The sequence below is a fragment of the Nomascus leucogenys genome, chromosome 1a (assembly GCF_006542625.1).
Source record: "Nomascus leucogenys isolate Asia chromosome 1a, Asia_NLE_v1, whole genome shotgun sequence".
Lineage (NCBI taxonomy): Eukaryota > Metazoa > Chordata > Mammalia > Primates > Hylobatidae > Nomascus > Nomascus leucogenys.
The window spans coordinates 36,592,977-36,612,296 of record NC_044381.1 but is presented as its reverse complement, the minus strand read 5'-3'; the positions used below and the strand labels follow the sequence as shown (position 1 = coordinate 36,612,296).

The 19,320-nt window shown below is 38.8% G+C and overlaps 1 protein-coding gene across 2 annotated transcripts; it reads right to left on the bottom strand.

Annotated features, from left to right (window-relative positions):
• Positions 1–424: 424 nt before the first annotated feature.
• HEMGN (hemogen) lies at positions 425–18,639 on the bottom strand. 2 transcript variants are annotated; one of them, XM_003260543.3, is made up of 5 exons: positions 18,555–18,639; positions 11,830–11,963; positions 9,940–10,033; positions 3,348–4,534; positions 425–1,110 (listed from the first exon to the last, which is right to left on the bottom strand). In XM_003260543.3, the coding sequence occupies exons 2-5, from the start codon at positions 11,906–11,908 to the stop codon at positions 1,016–1,018; spliced, it is 1,455 nt and encodes a 484-aa protein (XP_003260591.1). In that variant the 5' UTR covers positions 11,909–11,963; positions 18,555–18,639; the 3' UTR covers positions 425–1,015. The 2 variants fall into 2 exon arrangements, with proteins under 2 accessions (XP_003260591.1, XP_030651786.1); XM_030795926.1 differs by lacking the exon at positions 18,555–18,639 and having other exon boundaries at positions 11,830–12,114.
• Between the last annotated feature and the right edge of the window lie 681 nt (positions 18,640–19,320).

Here is a 19,320-nt window from a genome sequence, read left to right as displayed (position 1 = left end):
AACAAGTGACACATTTCTTGGTTAGGTAAGCAAAATATTCTATGCTCTAGTAATAATGAGTTTTTTAGCATGCAAGCCTACTACTATTTCATATGGACTCTACATTAACCATGGTTTGCCTGCAGTTCTCTTGAACATGTTTTGAACTTACCCTTCTCTTTGTCACATACAGTAATGCTGCTATCCTCATCTATGCAAATACTTTCCGTCTCTCAAGGCTTCATGCCTGTGTAATTTCTTCAGGTCACTCCAACAAAAAGTGAGCATTCTCTGTTTGTATCTACCATTCAAATGGCACCAGCCCTTACTATTTTCTTTTGTAATTATTTGTTTTCTGTTTTATTTCCCCATGAAACCAAATTAACCCCACCATGGGGTGTTAGGTCTTCTAACCTCCACAATTAACATGATGGTATCCACACAGTTAAGCATGTAATAATGATTTAATGTACATTTTGCACAAATACAATATTTAAAAAGTAAAAATAGAAAATCAAAATTCAAATACAAAAGTAAACAACATTCATCACTCCAAAATATCTTTTAAGGAGAATTGTTAAAACTGACCAAAAGAGTCAACTAAAGCCTGAATAAAATTTTGATGCTACTGTTACACTAATAATTGAACAGCATTTACAAGAAAACTATATACTCCCCAAAATGTACGTGTTCAGTCTTAGTCACTTATCTGCTCTTAAGACTTAAATAAATGTTCTTAGGGGGGAAAACCAATTATCCAGTCCTCCCCCCTTCCCTATTTGTCTCTTCCCACCACTATCCTCTCCCCGACATATACCCACATATACACACACATGCACGCACACACACACACTCTAGCATGATATTGTCTATGTGGTAGAGCCTTAAAAAATGTTGTTTCTTTCAGATATGGTCTACAAATAGAAAAAATAATATTCATGAACATTGTCAAAAGTTTTACAATATTTTGAGAAAATCATGCATAAACTATTAAGCTGTATGTTCCATTGGACCACAACTTTATGGTTGAGCATTGTTAAAACAAAACATAACTATAGACATCATTTTCTGGATGAGTCTCATTCAGAATTGCTGGTATTTCTGGCTCTTCTTTGGGTTTTTCTTTCATTTCTGTAAAATCAAATAAAATAAAAAAATAGATTCAATAAATTGTATTGGGACAATTGACTTTCCATTTGGAGGAAGAAAAACTGCTTCACAACATACACAACAACAAACTGCAGATGGGATAAATTTTTAAATACCATAAAATTATAGAAATAATAGTGTTTTTAGTAATCTTAGGATTCTACGCAGAACACAGAGACCAGAAACCATAAAGGAAAAGACTAGCAGGTTTGATACCTAAAAATTAAAATTATATATGGCGAAAACCACTATAAACAAAGTTAAACCAAATCAAAGACAACTGGAAAAATATTTGCAACATATACATAGTAAAAAGTATTATTTAAAGAGTTTTTTAATCGGAAAAAAGAAATAAAAAATGTTGAATGGGACAAGGATTCAAACAGGCAATTCTTTAAAAATTATATTTATAATAATCCTGAAAAGATGTCTAGTACCATTAATTATAAAAGGGGGTGATTAAGACCATTAGGTGGGTTTTATTTTTTAACCTATCATTTCTCAGCCTTTTGGCTAAGATCAAGTGTATTTTTTAACCTAGCAGACAGACAAATATTTTTTAAATGTCATAATGTACAGTGCTGACAAGGGTGTGGGGAAAAGGCACCTGTCTTGTGTGAATTGCTACCACATTTCTGGAGGCTAGTCTGACTGACTGTATATTCAAACTTTAAATTTGGGTACCCTTTGGCCCAACAATTCGATTTCTAGGGATTGACTCAAAGGAAATAATCAGACAAACTTAAGCCTCCAGTGCCTCCATTTCCTTATATTTAGAATGGGAGTATTATTTATCCAGTAGAGCTTTTAACGTTGAATAAAATAAACCACATAAAATATTTAATATGGTGTCTGGCACATAGAAAAGTACCAGATAAATGTTAACTAAATAAATGTTATTCCCAATGATGTTCATTGAACATTGTTGTAATAGTAAAACTTGGCAGTAACCTGAGTGTTCATCCTTATAGAGACTGGTTGAATATACATATAGCACAGTACTATGCAGTTGTTACAAAAGACATCATAAAGATGGCTCCAATACATATTGTAAATGAAAACAAAAACAAGTTACAGAATAGGATGGGTACTGTCTCATTTGTTGAAACAAAACAACCTTAACATTGGGAACTGGAGATAGAAGATGGTATCATAGGGGACTTTTACTCGATATTCACTTACATATTGCTTTATTATAATGAACACTTACTACTTTTATAATCAGGAAAAATAGGTATTCCCATTTATTTGGTCAAACAAAGCCAAAAATAAAATAAGCATTAATTAATTGACCACGTCAACCTTGCTGGGTTTAGAATGAAGCAGTTAGGAATCAGGACGCTGTGTTGGTTAGAGCTGCTTCTCCAGCAGGGTACTCTGTCAGTGCACGTACTGCTTCACATGCCTGCTTTTTGCTGCAATGTATTTCTTTAAAGTAGTTCCTCAAAACTGGTATTACTTGGAAACCAACTAGCACCGTGTTTTTGTTGCACTCATCTTTTAGGATAAAGAGCAAATAAACTACTAAAGGGATTTCTTTAGAAATCAGTTTCCTGGGGATAACTATGATCTGATAGACTCAGTCCATTTCTTATACTGTCTACAGTACTGTACGAAGAGAACCAGAGTTCTCAGTTATGTCTCTGAGGCAAGTGAAATTAAAGAAAGGTTGCATTATTTTCAAATTGCTATACTTAGGAAAAAGTTTTTCAGGAACAAATCTTGAAATAGGGTTTTTGGTAAACCTGATAAATCCTACAACAATGAATTCCCTAGTAACAGGATTATATTTTACAGCTTTGTATCTCCCTCAGTACTTCATACTATGAATTTACCTGCTTTCCATTTATCAGGCAAATTAAATTTCCTAGAAAAACTTCATTCATCAAGCTTTGTTGTTAATGTAGACTTAATTTTTTAAAATATTTTGCAATAATTCATCCTATACTGGGTTCATTTCATTGACTATAGCATCTCATAATGGATGGATAATATGAATAAGTACTTAATGTACATGCTTGTATTTTCAATTTTTTTAACTCTTTGAAATATGGCAAGACAGACATTGGTTGCATGAAAATATTGTTCACTTAAAACTAGTCAGTGAAATTCATAGTATCCATGGAAATAACCGGGGATAACCCAGGATTGTCAGAGAAAGTTGTAAATCACTACTCTGGGGGAGATGTACCTACCTTGGTGCTATAAACATCCCTTACCTTGAGGAAAAGTATAAACATCTTTAGCATCTTCCTGGTGTGCTTTAGGATCCTGGCCTTGGGGCCCACCTGTTTCTTGGTGTGGTTCTGGAAAGCATTCTTTATGCACATCCTTATTTTTATATGTCTCGGTAGAGAGGTTTTCAGGCCCCGGTGTTTCTTGGTATATTTCAGGTGAATATTCTTCAAGCTGGGATGTTTCTTGGTATATTTCAGGTGAATATTCTTCAAGCCCAGGTATTTCTTGATACGTTTCAGGTGAATATTTTTCAGACCCAGGTGTTTCTTGGTTTATTTCAATTGAATAGTCTTCAGAATGAGGTGTTTCTTGGATTGTTTTATGAGAGGGGGCTTTAGGCACAATAATTTCTTTACATGTTTTATGAGGAAGGTATTTTGGTTCAGCTGATTCTTGGTGTGTTTTTGTAGAAAGATCTTTAGGCTCAGCCATTTCTTGTGTTTTAGAAAAAAAGCCTTCTGTTTCAGCTATTCCTTGATCTGTTTCATTGTATTCCTCTGATTCTGCTGAATTTTGGTCTGTGTCAAGAATATAGCCTTTAGGCACATCTGGTTTTGGATATGCTTGAAGAGAGCATCCCGCCAGATCAGCTGTGTCTTCAGATGTTGGACAAGGAAGGATTTTGGGTACAGCAGCTTCTTGGCACATTTTAGGAGCCAGATCTTCTCGTTTAACCATATCTTGGTACATTTTGAAAGGATGGTCTTGAATTACAGATATTACTTGGCATGTGTTAGGAGAGTTGTCTTCAGGTTCCTCCATGCCTTGGCATATTTTGGAAGAATTGTCATGAAGTACAGATATTTTTTGGTACATTTTAGGAGAGAGGTCTTCAGGTTCAGCCACATGTTGGCATGTTTCAGAAGAATGGTTTTGTACTGCTATTTCTTGGTACTCAGAAAAATTCTCCTGATGTATGTTACTTTCTTGACATGTTTCAGAAAAGTGTTCCTCAGGCACAACTTTTTGCGGGGAGGCTACTGAAGGAAATACTTTGGTTATGCTCCCAGGTGGCTCAGTCTTTTTCTCTGTAGGTTCCAGTGCTTTCTCCACTATTTCCTTTTCTATCTGTGACTGAGGCTCCACCTTCCATTCTGTATTTTGTTGTCTCTTTCTGCCTCTTTGATTTCCTTTTCCTGTTCTCTGCTGCTTGCGTTTTTTCTGTTCTCTGCAGAAAGAACAGAATTAGTGTCAGCAGTGGTGCTACAGAATTCAAATAAATGCTTGTAATAACAGTGCCAGGTCCCCCACTGCCTCACTGCACAAGGATCATGAACTAGTCACTTAATCTCTCTGGACCTCAATCTCCTTGTTTGTAAAATGAAGGAGCAGCGCTAGATGTTCTCAATTCTTAGGAGAGGGAATGTTTCTCCAGGACTTCGTGGCATTGATACCTTGCTTACCAGGAGCCTTCTTGGTGAGGGTAATGCATGTGCGCACGCCCGCACGTGTGTGTGTGTTTTAGCATATTCTTAAAGTTTGGTTATGGAAAATAAATAATTCTCATTACAAATTAATAGAGTGGCATTCTGGTTTATACACTAGTCTCTTTGCATTTAGTCTGTGTGTGTTACTTCCCTACCCCTGAGTAAACTCATACAAATCGAGTTTCTAGACCTGCAATCCTGGCACAGCTCCTCGTCTGTGCAGCCTGCAGGTGGATGCTGTATATGGCTTGATTATCAAATACATTATTTTGTGTAAAGAATTCTAAGTTGCTACAGTATATGTCAAATGAGGTATACTGTAAGGGGTCAAAGGCTGCAAAAACACTTCTTGAAGTTAAGAAGCCTGGTAGATAGGCATGAGTGGCCATATTATACCTATTCCTAATTAATAAATTAAAGATCTAGAAGATGAAAGGATATGCATGGAAATTGCAGCCAGTGACAAATTGTTAGGCACTGCAAATACAACGAAATACAGATGGCTAATACAGATGGGCTGGGGGCTGGGGGAAGTACTATAAATAAGCATTTCATCATCTTTCTAAATCTACTGAAATTCTGTTTCATGCTACCCGCTCCATGGAGCCTTCTCTAAGAGACTACAGGACTAAAATGCTCTCCCAGCTTAGCACTCCTATAGGACTTACTGGGTGTACCATGCTAAAGGCAAGGAATGTAGGCTGCCTCATACTGTAGTTATTTCTGAAGAAACTGTATTTCTTTTAGTAAACATTTTAGACAGTCTTTGGAGATAAAAACCAGTGTTTTTTCACATCTTTATAGTGCCCATCATTCCTTGCATATTTAAAAAAAGTATACCCTGTTCCATTTTTTTGTGTATGTTTGAAATTTCTGTTGTAAAAAAGTGTTTTTAAAAGATTACCTCACCAAACACAGTTTGAAGTCAATATCAAAAAAGTATATATGTTCACTTCTATTATGAGGCTATAGAAAAAAGAGAAAAAAAAGATATAGATGTAACAGAGCAGTCTAAAATAATATTGAAAATTATATTTAAAAAAGAAAATCTAGGCCGGGTGCGGTGGCTCACGCCTGTAATCCCAGCACTCTCGGAGGCCGAGGCGGGTGGATCACGAGGTCAGGAGTTCAAGACCAGCCTGGCCAACATAGTGAAACCCTGTCTCTACTAAAAATACAAAAATTAGCCAGGCATGGCGGTGCGTGTCTGTAATCCCAGCTACTTGGGAGGCTGAGGCAAGAGAATCGCTTGAACCCAGGAGGTGGAGGTTGCAGTGAGCTGAGTTTGTGCCACTGCACTCCAGCCTGGGTGACAGAATGAGACTGTGTCTCAAAAAAAAAAAAAAAAAGGAAATCTAAAGATGATGGTTATGGCACCTCAGCATTTTGAACTATTACTACAAGTAACCAAGGTGACAAGATAAATCATAAAATTCTGATAAATTTTTTGAAAAAGATATTAATAGTATATCCAAGTTCATTAGGAAACACGTATTTTTTCCTAGATATTAAACCCTAAAGAATTTGTTATTTAAATCTCTATATGAGGAGATCTGAGTAATGTAATAGTCCATGTCTTCCCTGGTAGTTTTTCAAAAAATACAAAAAATACCTATGTGGCCTAAACTGTACTCTCTCATGATTGTGGGCAAGTCACTTAACCTCTACATGCCTTGGTTTCCTTGTAAGTGAAATGAGGTAAATAATATCGGCCCAATTTCATGTGGTAGTTATAAGAATTATATATAATAACACATGAATGAATTATTCAAATATAAATTAGGACTCATATGAATACAGGAAACATTTATAGTGCTTGTATATGTCAGGCACTGCTTAAATAATTTAGTTATTTTGTTATCTCATATAATCTTCACATCAGTCTATGAAGTAGATAGTTATTATTTTCATTTTGCAAATGACAAAACTGAAACACAGAGATGTTGAGTAACTTGCCCAACACTTGTATTTGATAATCAAGCCATATACATTATCCACCTGCAGGCTGCACAGACAAGGAGCCGTGCCTGGATTGCAGGTCTAGAAACCCTGAGTATGAGTTTACTCAGGGGTAGTGAAGTAATACACACAGACTAAATGCAAAGAGACTAGTATATAAACCAGAGTGCCAGTCTATTCATTTATAATGAGAATTATTTATTTTTCATATTTCCAAGGGCTCTGGCTACAAAGTAGGGGAGCCAGGCTACGAATCTAGTCATTCTGGCTTTAACAGCCAGGCTCATAAACATGCACTCTGCTGCCTTTCTCTGAAACTGATAAAGTTTCACTGTATGGTATGTTGTAGTGAGGAAAGAGGGCACGGGCCTCAGCATTATAGAGATGTATCACCAGAGCAAGTCCAGCCAGCTGCCAAGAGGCTCACTAAGGTGTTATCCATTTGAGTGAATACCCTCAGCCCAGCAAGCCCAGAAACCTGATTCTGTTAGCACACTGAGACTACCTCCATTTATCAGGGCAGGGGCAGAGCTCATCAAGCAGATTTAAGGAGACTGACATATAAACCTAAAGACCAATTTTTTTTTATACTTTAGGTTTTAGGGTACATGTGCACAATGTGCAAGTTTGTTACATATGTATCCATGTGCCGTGTTGGTTTGCTGCACCCATTAACTCGTCATTTAGCATTAGGTATATCTCCTAATGCTGTCCCTCCCCGCTCCCCCCAACCCACAACAGTCCCCAGAGTGTGATGTTCCCCTTCCTGTGTCCATGAGTTCTCATTGTTCAAAAAAGCAATGGCAACAAAAGCCAAAATTGACAAATGGGATCTAATTAAACTAAAGAGCTTCTGCACAGCAAAAGAAACTACCATCAGAGTGAACAGTCAACCTACAGCATGGGAGAAAATTTTTGCAACCTACTCATCTGACAAAGGGCTAATATCCAGAATCTACAATGAACTCAAACAAATTTACAAGAAAAAAACAAACAACCCCATCAAAAAGTGGGCAAAGGACATGAACAGACACTTCTCAAAAGAAGACCAATTTTTAAATGAACAGACATACAAAGTCACATAGTAGAAAATACCTGGACTGGCTGGGCACAGTGGCTCACGCCTGTAATCTCAGCACTTTGGGAGGCCAAGGTGGGCGAATCACTTGAAGCCAGGAGTTCCAGACCAGCCTGGCCATCATGGTGAAACACCCTCTCTACTAAAAAATACAAAAACTAGCTGGGCGTGGTGGCCAGTGCCTGTATTCCCAGCTACTTGGGAGCTGAGGCACGAGAATCACTTGAACCTGGGAGGCAGAGGTTGCAGTGAGCTGAGATCGTGCCACTACACTCCAGCCTGGGCAGCAGAGTGAGACTCTGTCTCAAAACGAATGAATGAATGAATGAATGAGAGAAAGAGAGAGAAAAAAGAAAACGAGAGGAGAGGAGAGAGGAGGGGATGGGGGAGAGAAGTGGTGGGGAGGAGATGAGAATACCTGGGCTCTGGGCTCCCAAACAAATGCACTGTCTCTGTAGATAAGTACTTGGGAAGCCAAGTAATGATTGGAAGATTGCTTAGTATGGAATTTGGGAGCTAATTGGATAATCTTCAGTAGACCTGCCACAGGACCCTAATGCAAATATTTCTACTATAAAATGATACACGTGTTCCTAAAAAACCTCACTTTCTGCAAAATCATCCTCTATAAAGTTACAGTGGTTATGGAGGTGGGGCAAATAGGCTTGGGACAAATGATTCAAAACCCTTGCAACATTTTAACACTAACTAAAACAATAATTGGTACCAGGAGAGAGAACTTGGATGGTCCAGACAAGCAGTTTACTGTGGCTGGAGGCTGCCTCAGGGGATAGTAAATGCAAATATAGTGTAATTGCAGGCTTGAAGCTGCTGAGACCTGAGCTCTGAGCCAGCGGGGTTGCTGTTAAGTTGGGCACAGGAGGGAAGTGCAAGCTGCCACTTGATGGAGAGCTGCTCAAGGCTGGTGTTGTGCCTCTCTGGGGAGGGAACCCTGGATGCCGGCCGAAAAGAATCCTGCTTATGCAACAGCCAAGCTGAAGGCTTTTTCTTTCCAGCTGAAGGTTTTAATTCTCTTCCCACTATTCTGCTTTCTTCTGACTAGGAAAAAATCATGAACCAACACAATCCCCACATTATACTGACATCATTCTCCTATTTATCAATCGTATGTGAACTTCGTGTTATAGAAACATCTGTTGTAGCAGAACAGACAGTGCTTAGTCCACAGTGGGGTTTGGGGGATTGGAAAATGCCCTTTCTTAGGAAGAGTGCTTTGCTTAAATTAGTGGTTCTCAACTGGGGATGATTTTGCCTGTCTTCCCCCAGCCCCACCCCAGAAGACATTTGACAATGTTTGGAGACATTTTGTTGTCACAGCTGGGGTGGAGGGTGCTGTTGGCATCTAGAGGCCAGAAAATGCTACAAAACATCTGCAGTGCACAAGCCAGCCCCCCACACAACAGGAAGTTCTCCTGCCCCCAGTGTCAGCAGTGTCAAGGTGGAGACACTTTGGCTTAGATGGATGCTGCACTTTTGGCTCTTTGGGCTCCCCTTCCAAGCAAGCAAGTCCCCAGTTGTCACAATCATATTTGAAATAGATGCAATTAGATGCCGCCTAACGTACAGTCATGTTATTGTACCCCCTTCCTGCATTTACATACAGGTGAACATACAGGTTATGTAAACTCTTTGTCACTCATTTACAGCGAATGTTTTGGCTTATTCCATGGGGAGTTAATCACACTCATTCAGTAAAGATTTAGCTAATAGAAAGCTTGGAGAACAATCTTGGAGGCTTCTTCAATGATGTTTCCCACTCCCAACAGGATGCTTCTATGTTTATATTACCATAGGAGCTAAACACCAGGCTTCTCTATAATATAATTTGGTTGCTCAGTGCTTTAATTAAAAGAGACCAGGGAAAAAATTCTGTTCCCACCATTTTACCAGCTGTGTGTGTGACTTTAGGCAAGAGATGTAACTCACTGGAGGCTTAGTCTCTGTTTTTCTTTAAAATAGGGATAACCATGCCTGATTTACAGGATTGTTGGAAAGAAAAAATACAGTGTGTAAAGTGCACAGCACTACTTGATGCATAACATCCTCAATAAATATATTAGTCCCCTTTCCCTTCTGATGCTACCATACCCAAATAGCCATTGTGACGTTTCCTTTTCTTGCACTTCAGCTTTTCTTTTTCTAAGTCGTTCTCTGTTTCTCAAACTCCAGGTTCCAATGACTTCTGTAATAAAATAAAAGTGATTAGAGAAAGTGATGAACTGTGGTGTCTATCAGCAAAAGTCCTGTAGCCAAGTGGCAGAGTCTCTGTGCTAGGTTTTTCTCCTAGCTTTTTGAGGACAAGGACTGCATCTCATTTATCCTTGTATCTCCAGAGAAAGCCTGGAAGCAGACATTCAGCAAATGTTTTTGAATGAAAAGGTCAGAGACCTACTCCTACATAGTATTTGTACATAAGTGTGCTACCAACCTATTAATTTCTTCAAAGTAATTTTATATATTGTACAAATAATGAAAAAAGCAGCCATATTTTGCTGTCTTTAATGTGATAACTTGTTTTCATTTTATTCCTCACTTCTGTCCAGTCTTTATATTACACAAAGTTGTAAGAATAGCATACCACAATTTTATCTTTTTATTAACCTAGCGTTATATTAGAACTATTTTCCATGATGTAGTCTTCATAATGATAATTTTAATGACAATATGATACATAGTCTAGTTGATGTACTGTCATTTACCCAATCATTCCTCTTGGATTGAGCATTTAGGTTGTTGCTAGTTATCTTTGCCTTGTATATCAAATTATAATAAGCATATTCATTGCATATAGCTTTTCTTTGGTATTTTTTTCCTTAGAATGGTGTTTCTTCGCATTCTTTGGAAAATTAAGGGTTTGATCAAAAAAGTTTCTGCTGCCGTCTAAGGTTGAGAAAAATTAATGAGTCTTTGATGTAGAGCTTCCTAGAGCCTGTGAAGTAACACAAATCCACACTGGGACCTCTAAAGAATAGAGCATGCCCCTTGAACCATGGTGCCTCTTGTTCTTGGGATAAGGGTTCTTTATAGGAAAAAATTATACCTTTATTTTTACCAACCTCTAATTAAAATTGACAGTTCCTTCAATTATGAATGTAGATAACAAACCACAGTAGTTTGGCAGTATATGACTTTTTTTTCAACTTTTATTTTAAGTTCAGGGATTCATTTGCAGGATATGCAGGTTTGTTACATAGGTATACATGTGCCATGGTGGTTTGCTGCACAGATCATCCCATCACCTAGGTATTAAGCCCAGCATCTATTATCTATTCTTCCTGATGCTCTCCCTCCCCCTCAGCATATGACTTTGTCCCTATAAAGAAATCACATATTTTTTATATCACATTATAGTTGTTGCAGATACCTTAAAATATCACCTACTGGCTATGATTTATTTGACTTGATACTATTATGAGACCCACCACTGTACATTGTAATCTATAAATACTCATATATATTACTATATCACAATTTTTATTTTGATATTTGTATCTTAATATAATTATTCCCTTTCTAGTCTTATATATTTAATTTCATGCCTTTAAAAATTTTATTCAAAGAAGGAGTCTCTGGGTTCATCAGAATGCCAAAGAGATCCATGTAGCAAAAAAAATTTAAAACAATGTCTTAAGTTATCTCAAGGCCTAAGGTTCCACAAAACATTTTGAGAAATGTTGCTTTAGGATAGATCCAAGGACTGAGATTAGTGAGTCAAAAGAATAAGCAGTATTATAGCTCTCACCACTTATTGCCAGATCTCTTTCCAAACGTTAGACCAAATTTGTGCTGCCATAGAAATGTATGAATCCACTTGTTTTACCACAGCCATCGAATGAAATTATTGGATGAACTAGTCTCATTAGCTTTCATTTAAGTATATTTCCTTTTTTTTTTTTGGCCAGATCCATTGAAAAGAGAAAATTTTCATACCCTGAATTCTCCTCAACAGCCACCAGCTCTTAAGGTATTTTTCATTACCTGGAGAATGGGTCTCTTCTTGATGAGGGTCAGGTGTCTGATGGTGCTTCAAATGAGATTGGTCCTTTCCCAAATCCATCTTGCTGCAATACCTTCCTGCTATTTTGGTCTGACTTCCACAAGCAGCCTAGACACTTTTTTAAAATATCAAAAACAACTAACACTTAAAAAAAAAAAAAACCACACACACAAGTTTGCCTGTCACTTGACTTCCCGCCTAAAAGTTTTATCTGGTTGGACCACAACTGCAGGCTAATTCTACTATCTTTATCACACTGCACAGGTGTGAGTAGGGGAAATGGCTGGTGCTAGCAACCTCTAGCATAGGTTGCTATTTATACAGGGAAACTCTCTGGCCACCGCCTGGCATGGCACAGCCTCTAGTCAGCACTCTTTTGGTTCTATCTTCCAGGAAGTGTCTGGATCTGATGTTCTTTTTTACAGATGGAGTTAGCCTAGTGTAGAAAGAACACAATCTAGGCTCCAACCAGCTCAGTGGCCCAGGGCAAGTCACCTCCCTTTTCTATGACTCTCTGCATTTGCAAAATGGGTAAATAATTCCTGTCTTGCCTACTTCATACGGTTCTTGTGAAAGTGAAAATAATGGATATAAAAGTTTCTAGAAAGTGTGATATATATTAATCTTACATGGCTTCCTGTATGTGGCTTTTTTCACCTTAATCTGTTGCAAAATAATATACAGTTTTGCTGTGTATGCTGTTAGACTTAGATAACAAATAGACATAAAGAACCAAATTAGAATTTCACAGCAATTTTTTACCCTTTTTTGCTCACCAAATCATTCACAAGTGACTCAAGATAACTAGTGAAATCCATTGTTACTCATATAGGGGAAGGTGAAAAATTACTTCTTAATGAAAATATCACCACATTATATCCCAGAAATTAAGTTGAAATCATCAAAGGAACCATCCTATCTCCAAGCAGTCACCCCATTTGTGAATACAAGGAGCCACAGACTACTATGGTTCAACTAAAGAAGAAACCCTGAGCACCTCCTGATACAGGAAGCCAGTCTGGGAGATGCAGGATTAATATATGTGTTCTGGATTCAGATTGAATTGAAGTGAGTTTGAATTCTAGGGTTGGCATTCCCTAATTCAGTGACTTGAGGCAGGTTAGATAGCCTTGGAGTCAATTTACCTATCTATAACATGGGGACAATATTGGTATCCACCTCAGAAAGTTACTGGGATGATTAAGTCCAGTAATCCATATGAGGCATTTTATGTGTGCCTAGCATATTGAACTTGGTCAATAAATGCTAGCTACCAATAAAAATACAGTAACCAGATTTTGGTAAAGCAAGTCATAGTTTAAATGCGCTAAAGAAAGAGAAAGTCTGAAGAGGATTCTTTATAAAGAAAGACCTTTGTAATATGAATAGATACCCACTACTTCCATGGAGTCTTAAGGCATTAGAACTCGAACAGCCCAAAATCATCTAGTCCCTGCCTATTTTATATACAAAGAAACTGAAAACCGAGGAGGAGAGTTACCTATACTCAGTATTTTATTACTTATTGCCAGCAACATCTCTTAGAGATTAGGAGATGGGTCATCATTTTGTGTGCTTGATCTTTCCTGGGTATAAAAATGTGTGTATCGTGTAAATATATTAGAGAAACAAGCTGTCAAACACACTGAAGGGATCGAGAATGATATAACAAAAACCCAAGTATCTGCCACTAAAATTTAACTTGGTTTTTAATTACTAAATCCTAATATTTAGCTTTACCTCTCTCAGTTCCCCAGTCCTTCTCGTAAGTAAATCTCTGTATCTAAAAATTCAGGTAACTTCAGGGAGCCCCTACTCGAAGGAATCCTGCACGGAACAGCAGGCATTATTTGCTTGAAAATTTTGGATTTTCAGATATGGGGTTTAAATAACTCAAAGTAACTTTAAAAATTACAAAATAGTGTTTTTTAAATATTGGCCCCTTTATTTGATATGTTTTAATTCTTATTAGTTAGGTTGTTTCTTACATTAGGATAGTTTAATAAAATAACATTATAGAATCCCTCTGGGACACCTTCAGTGGATGCAGAGGTACTTCTTGAATAAAATTATCCTTACTAAGAGCTTGTAACACCCAGTTCAACAATTCAGCAAATTTTACTTAATGCCCCTTCTTGTGCTGTAGAGGCGGATGGTGCAGTTCCTGAGCTCTGTGCCCTGTAGGCTCATAGAGGAGAAAGTGTGTACATCTGTATTGTAAGGAAATAATAGATTCTTTATATCCTGCTACAACCTACCTAAGTCGATTCCACCCCTGCCCCATGTTCCCTGTATCTAGAAGCAGAGTGTGGAGGGACTGTAAGAGGGTGGGGTTTCAAGTTAACAGTAAATTGAAGGTAATATTGGGTGGAGGAGGCCAGTGGAGAGACACTTTGGAGCAAACTAGATTGGAAGTCAGGCAAGGTGTCTCTGGCATGATAAACAGGCCAGAGCGGGAATTTGAGACAGAAATAGCCTACAGTAAGTTTACAAGCCACAGTTCATGGTCCCTTCTCTCTGTAGAAAATTCTAGTTAGAAATTTAGTTAGAATTCTCTAACTAGAATTTCCAGAATGTGTGTTAGGCATTAAAGTCCACATTTTTTTTGACAAATGCTGCCTTGTTCTAGAGTTATTCGCATATATATATAAACCTCTCTCTAGGCCACAAACCCTTAGAGAGCAGATACAGCTCCTGATTCACTTTTCTGTCTCCAAAGTATGATCTGGTGGGAGGCTTGGCTCACTGTAGTCCCCATAATCGCCCTCACTCCCTGCTTCATGAACATGCAGCCTGGGACAGTAATTTATACACTCAGGGCTTGATGCTGCTGTGACTTAATAATAGCAATATCATCATCTGTGCCAGAGCTCTTTCTACTGTCATTCATTCCATGCCCAGCACTGTCCTATGTGTTAGAGATAGAGTAATTGAACAGCAAAGTCCCTGCCTTTATGAAACCTACATTTTAATGGGGAGAGATAAACAATAAGGAAATAAATAAAATATATAATGTGTCAGATGGTGATAAGTGCTTTGGAGAAAACTGAGCTGGGCATAATAGGATAAGAAAAAGGAGGTTGATGGTGGCTGTTATTTTAAATAGTGTGGTCAGAGAAGGCTTGACTGGTAGGGTGACAGGTGTACAGAACTGATGGAGGTGAGGGGCCAGATATGCCATGCTGATATCTGGGAGGGCATTCCAGGTATAGGGGCACCAGTAAATGTCCCAAGGAGGGGAGTGTTAAGGAGGTGGGATCAGAGAAGAAGCCTATTATTGCCCCTTGTAGGATTTCTACTCTGAGTGAGATGGATGGTCATGGCATGGTTTTGGACAGAGGAGTGATACGATCTGACTTATATGTTTAAAGAATTATTCTGGCTACTATGTGTGACAGGGGCAGAGGAAGCAAGAAGAACAATCAGAATGGTATTGCAATGATCCAGATGAGAGATTATTAAGGTTTGGATGATGGCAGTGGTGAAGCCATGGTCAGATTCTGGATTAACTTATAACTTGTATATGGGGTGAGACATAAAGAATCAAGATAAAGATTTGTTGTGAACAACTGGAAGGATGGAGTTAGCATTCACAGATCAGGAAGACTGGGAGAAGCAGGCCTGGAGGAGATGATCAAGAGTTTCATTTTGGATGTGCTAACAGGTTAGGGAGAAAACAGCAAAGGGGCAGCCGGTGAGGCAGAGGAAAACTGGAAAAATATAGTGTCTCAGAAGCCAAGAGGAAAGACTGTTTCAAGGAGGAGAGACTAATCCACTGTGTCAAACTTTGCTGAAGTAGAGGAAGGATTGAGAATTGTCCTAACAATTGATTTCCTAACAATTCAATTCATTTAAATTAATTATAGATTATGGAAGTGAAGTAACTTGGCCAAGGGCATGCAGATGAAACCAGCTATATAATTTTTGGGGGGCCCAGTGCAAAATGAAAACACAGGGCTTCTCCTACAAAAATTGCTAAGAATTTCAAGATGGCTATAGGAGAAAATTAAACCCAGCAAGTGTTTCACTGGATCCTTGAAGCAGAGTTATAACATAGCTATTATTGTCCTCATTTTTCTGATCAAGAAACTGGTGCTCAGTGCATTGAGTGACATAACTAAGATCACAGAGTGAGACTGGTAGTTCGCACCAGAAGCTGGGCCTTCAGCCTCCAATTCCCTCTAATTCCTTCTTTTTTCTTTTTTTCTTTTTTTGTTTTTTTTTGTTTGTTTGTTTTTGAGATGGGGTCTCACTCTGTTGCCCAGGCTGGCGTGCAGTGGCACAATCACAGTTCACTGCAGCCTCTACCTCCCTGGGCTCAGGTGATCCTCCCACCTCACCCTCCCAAGTAGCTGGGACTACAGGCATACACCACCATGCCTGGCTAATTTTTTGTATTTTTTTTTTTTTGTAGAGATAGGGTTTTGACACATTGCCCAGGCTGGTCTTGAATTCCTGGGCTCAAGCAATACCCCTGCCTTTGCGTGCCAAAGTGTTAGGATTACAGGCATGAGCTACCAAGCCCGGCCTGGCCCTCTTCCTACTAGAACAAACTAGGTATTGAGGGAGAGAGTTGCTTTCCTGCCTCCTGACCTTCTGGAGCAGGTGTAAGTATTGAGAATTTGGTCATGCATTTCAGAGGCCTGACTGAGCTGGGCAAATGAAGGAGGGAAGGAAACACATTGCTGAAACTTCTGCCCTAGGGCCCTTTAAGATGGGGGTGAAAAGGGAGCACAGAAAAAAATAGCTCAGGCCATGTACTGGATACTGTTTAGTCAAAAACAAGACTGGGTAAAAGTGCCCCAAAGTTAACACCATTTAAGGCTATATTGATAAAAATTATAGCGCCTCCAAAACCAGAGAGATGAGAGTCCTGGTACACTTTGGTTTGTCATGCCATAGCCAGACAGCCATACTGTGAAGACCATATTATATGAAAGCATACACTGAAAAGAATGAGGGGTACAGGGCTCTATCATTTTCCTGGCTGGGTAACTTGGGGAAAATCACTTAATTCTTTCTGATCCTCAGTTTCTTCCCTTGTAAAGTAGAGAAAGGTAATACCTCATGGGGATTCTGCGAGGATAAAAGAGATCATGAGAGCTTTTTATAAAATGAAAAATACTGCAGATATAAGTCCCATCAACCTGGACAGTGTTAATAGTGATATTAGAATGTTCTGATGATGCACCTGGGCAATTTCCTAAAATACATTTGGGTGGAAAAGTCATGGAAGGGAACACAAAGGACACTTGTTTTTCTTAGCATTCCTTCCTTGCTGACATACTTTTTCAAAGCTTTTAAATACTTTTCAAAGACTGGATCAAGCTTTGTTTTCCTAAGTGGAGAAGGAGAGTTTCTTGTTCCTCTCTCTCTCAGTCTGTTGATGCATGATAAATGACTTCTCTCTGCTAAAACAGATGCTGCTGTACACATATAGATAACATGTTCTATAACTTACAATGGCTGTAGTCTGCCTTTCAATCTAGTTTGTCCCAAAGTCCCTCCTCTGGAATCCTCCCACAAATACTCCTTCTATTAGAGTATAGACAAACATCTCTGAATAAACACTGATGAGTGGTCATTTATCTGGGGAAGAGCAATTCTGGTCCCACCTTGAGCCTCCCCCTTATCTCTGTCCTTTCATTTCTGAACTTCTTGAACTAGTAATGTATTCTCAGTATCTCCTTTTCCCCCTACACCATTTCATTGCTTTGCATCTGTAATCTAGCTTTTTCTTTCACTCATTCTCTCATAAATCATCAATGATTTCCTAATGGCCAAATCCAGTGGTCCATTCTCAGTTCTTCCTTTTTGACCTCTCTGCAGCTCATAATTCCTCTGAGTACTCCTATGCTCCATGAAATTTGCTCCACTTTTGGCCTCTCTGATGGTGTGGAGCCTCTCTGATGGTGTGGTGTCCTCACCTCTCTCTCCCTTCTCCTCCTCCTTGCTCACAGGCTTCTCTTTCACTCCCCTAGGTGTGGGAGGTGTTTTCCAAGAGTCCCTGATCCTTTTGAGTTAATACTCTTACCCAAAGACAGTTGATCCAACTGTATACTTTTTAGCTACTACCTCTTTGCAGATGTCTTCTAAATAAATATGTCAGGGTTCTAAGATCACATTTCCAAGTGTTTCTTGGTTATCACTTATTAGCTGGATGTCCCACTGCACCTCAAACTTAGCATAACTAAAAGCAAATTTATCATCCCCCCTAAAAGTAGGCTCCCTGTGCTTTATTTCTGTTAGAATAGTAGTACCATGCCTGGCCATCTAGTTCTTAGCCTTCGGAACTCTCTTTGACTCTGCCTCTTCACTTTAGCTCTCACATTCAGCTAGATACAGTTCTGCCAGTTCCTTCTTCCCAGTGTCCCACATGCTGATTCCATCTTTTCCTGTCCTATACCACCATCCCAGAGAGGGGCCTCAACTTCTCATTGGAAGCATTGGAAAAGCTCCCTAAGTGGCTATCTGCTTTCATCTGCCCTCACCCTCCCAAGTCCATCCTGCACAAACATCCAGAATATTCCTGCTACAGCTGGCTCTGAACCAGTCACTTCCATGTTTAGAATCCTGTAAAGCCTCAGTATTGCCTGCAGAATAAAGACTAAATTTCCCAGTCTGGCATTTAAGTCTAACTTCCCAATGTTCTTTCCCCTTACTTTCCTGGAACTACCCAATGTTTCCATTAAATAGTACCACTTGCCTTCCCTGTTTTGCCCTGAATCTTTCTAACACCCACAGTACCTATCTTCATAACTTCTGGTTGTTCAGTCTTCTGTCGTGTGTCTGCCCATCCAGATAGTGAGTGCCTTCATCACAAAGCCTTTGACGATGATGATGATGATGACAACGATGACAATGATATGATGAGACTTTAGTCACTCTACAAACTCTTAATGGGTAGCTGACACTTTATATGCAGTATCTCATTTCATTTTTCCAACTAATAGTATCCCCATTTCACTGATAACAAAACCATGGTTTAAAGAGGTTATATCCCTAGATCACATAAACTCATGAGTGGCAGAATTAGGGCTCAAAACTAAGGCTGTCTGACTGTAAAGTTTAGGGATTTAACCATTCTGGTTAATGTGGTCTCTCCTTTCTGAGGTATAACCGTGCTTGATTTTAGCCTCTTTTGTAGTGAATATTACATAATATTTTTGCACATCTTACCATATATATATATATATATACACACACATCTTACCATACATATATATAATACATATATATATAAATACCTTAAGTTCTAGGGTACATGTGCACAACGTGCAGGTTTGTTACATAGGTATACATGTGACATGTTGGTTTGCTGCACCCATTAACTCGTCATTTACATTGGGTATTTCTCCTAATGCTATCCCTCCCCCTGCCCCCCACCCCCAGACAGGCCCCAGTGTGTGATGTTCCCCTCCTTGTGTCCAAGTGTTCTCGTTGTTCAATTCCCACCTATGAGTGAGCACATG

Bases quoted from the DNA above. Each gene is read 5' to 3' on its own strand.
- HEMGN (XM_003260543.3), bottom strand. From the start codon at position 11,908: ATGGATTTGGGAAAGGACCAATCTCATTTGAAGCACCATCAGACACCT. The intron at 10,034-11,829 runs GTAATGAAAAAT...ATTTTATTACAG, and splicing joins AGAAGAGACCCATTCTCCAG to AAGTCATTGGAACCTGGAGT. The intron at 4,535-9,939 runs GTATGGTAGCAT...TTCTTTCTGCAG, and splicing joins ACGTCACAATGGCTATTTGG to AGAACAGAAAAAACGCAAGC.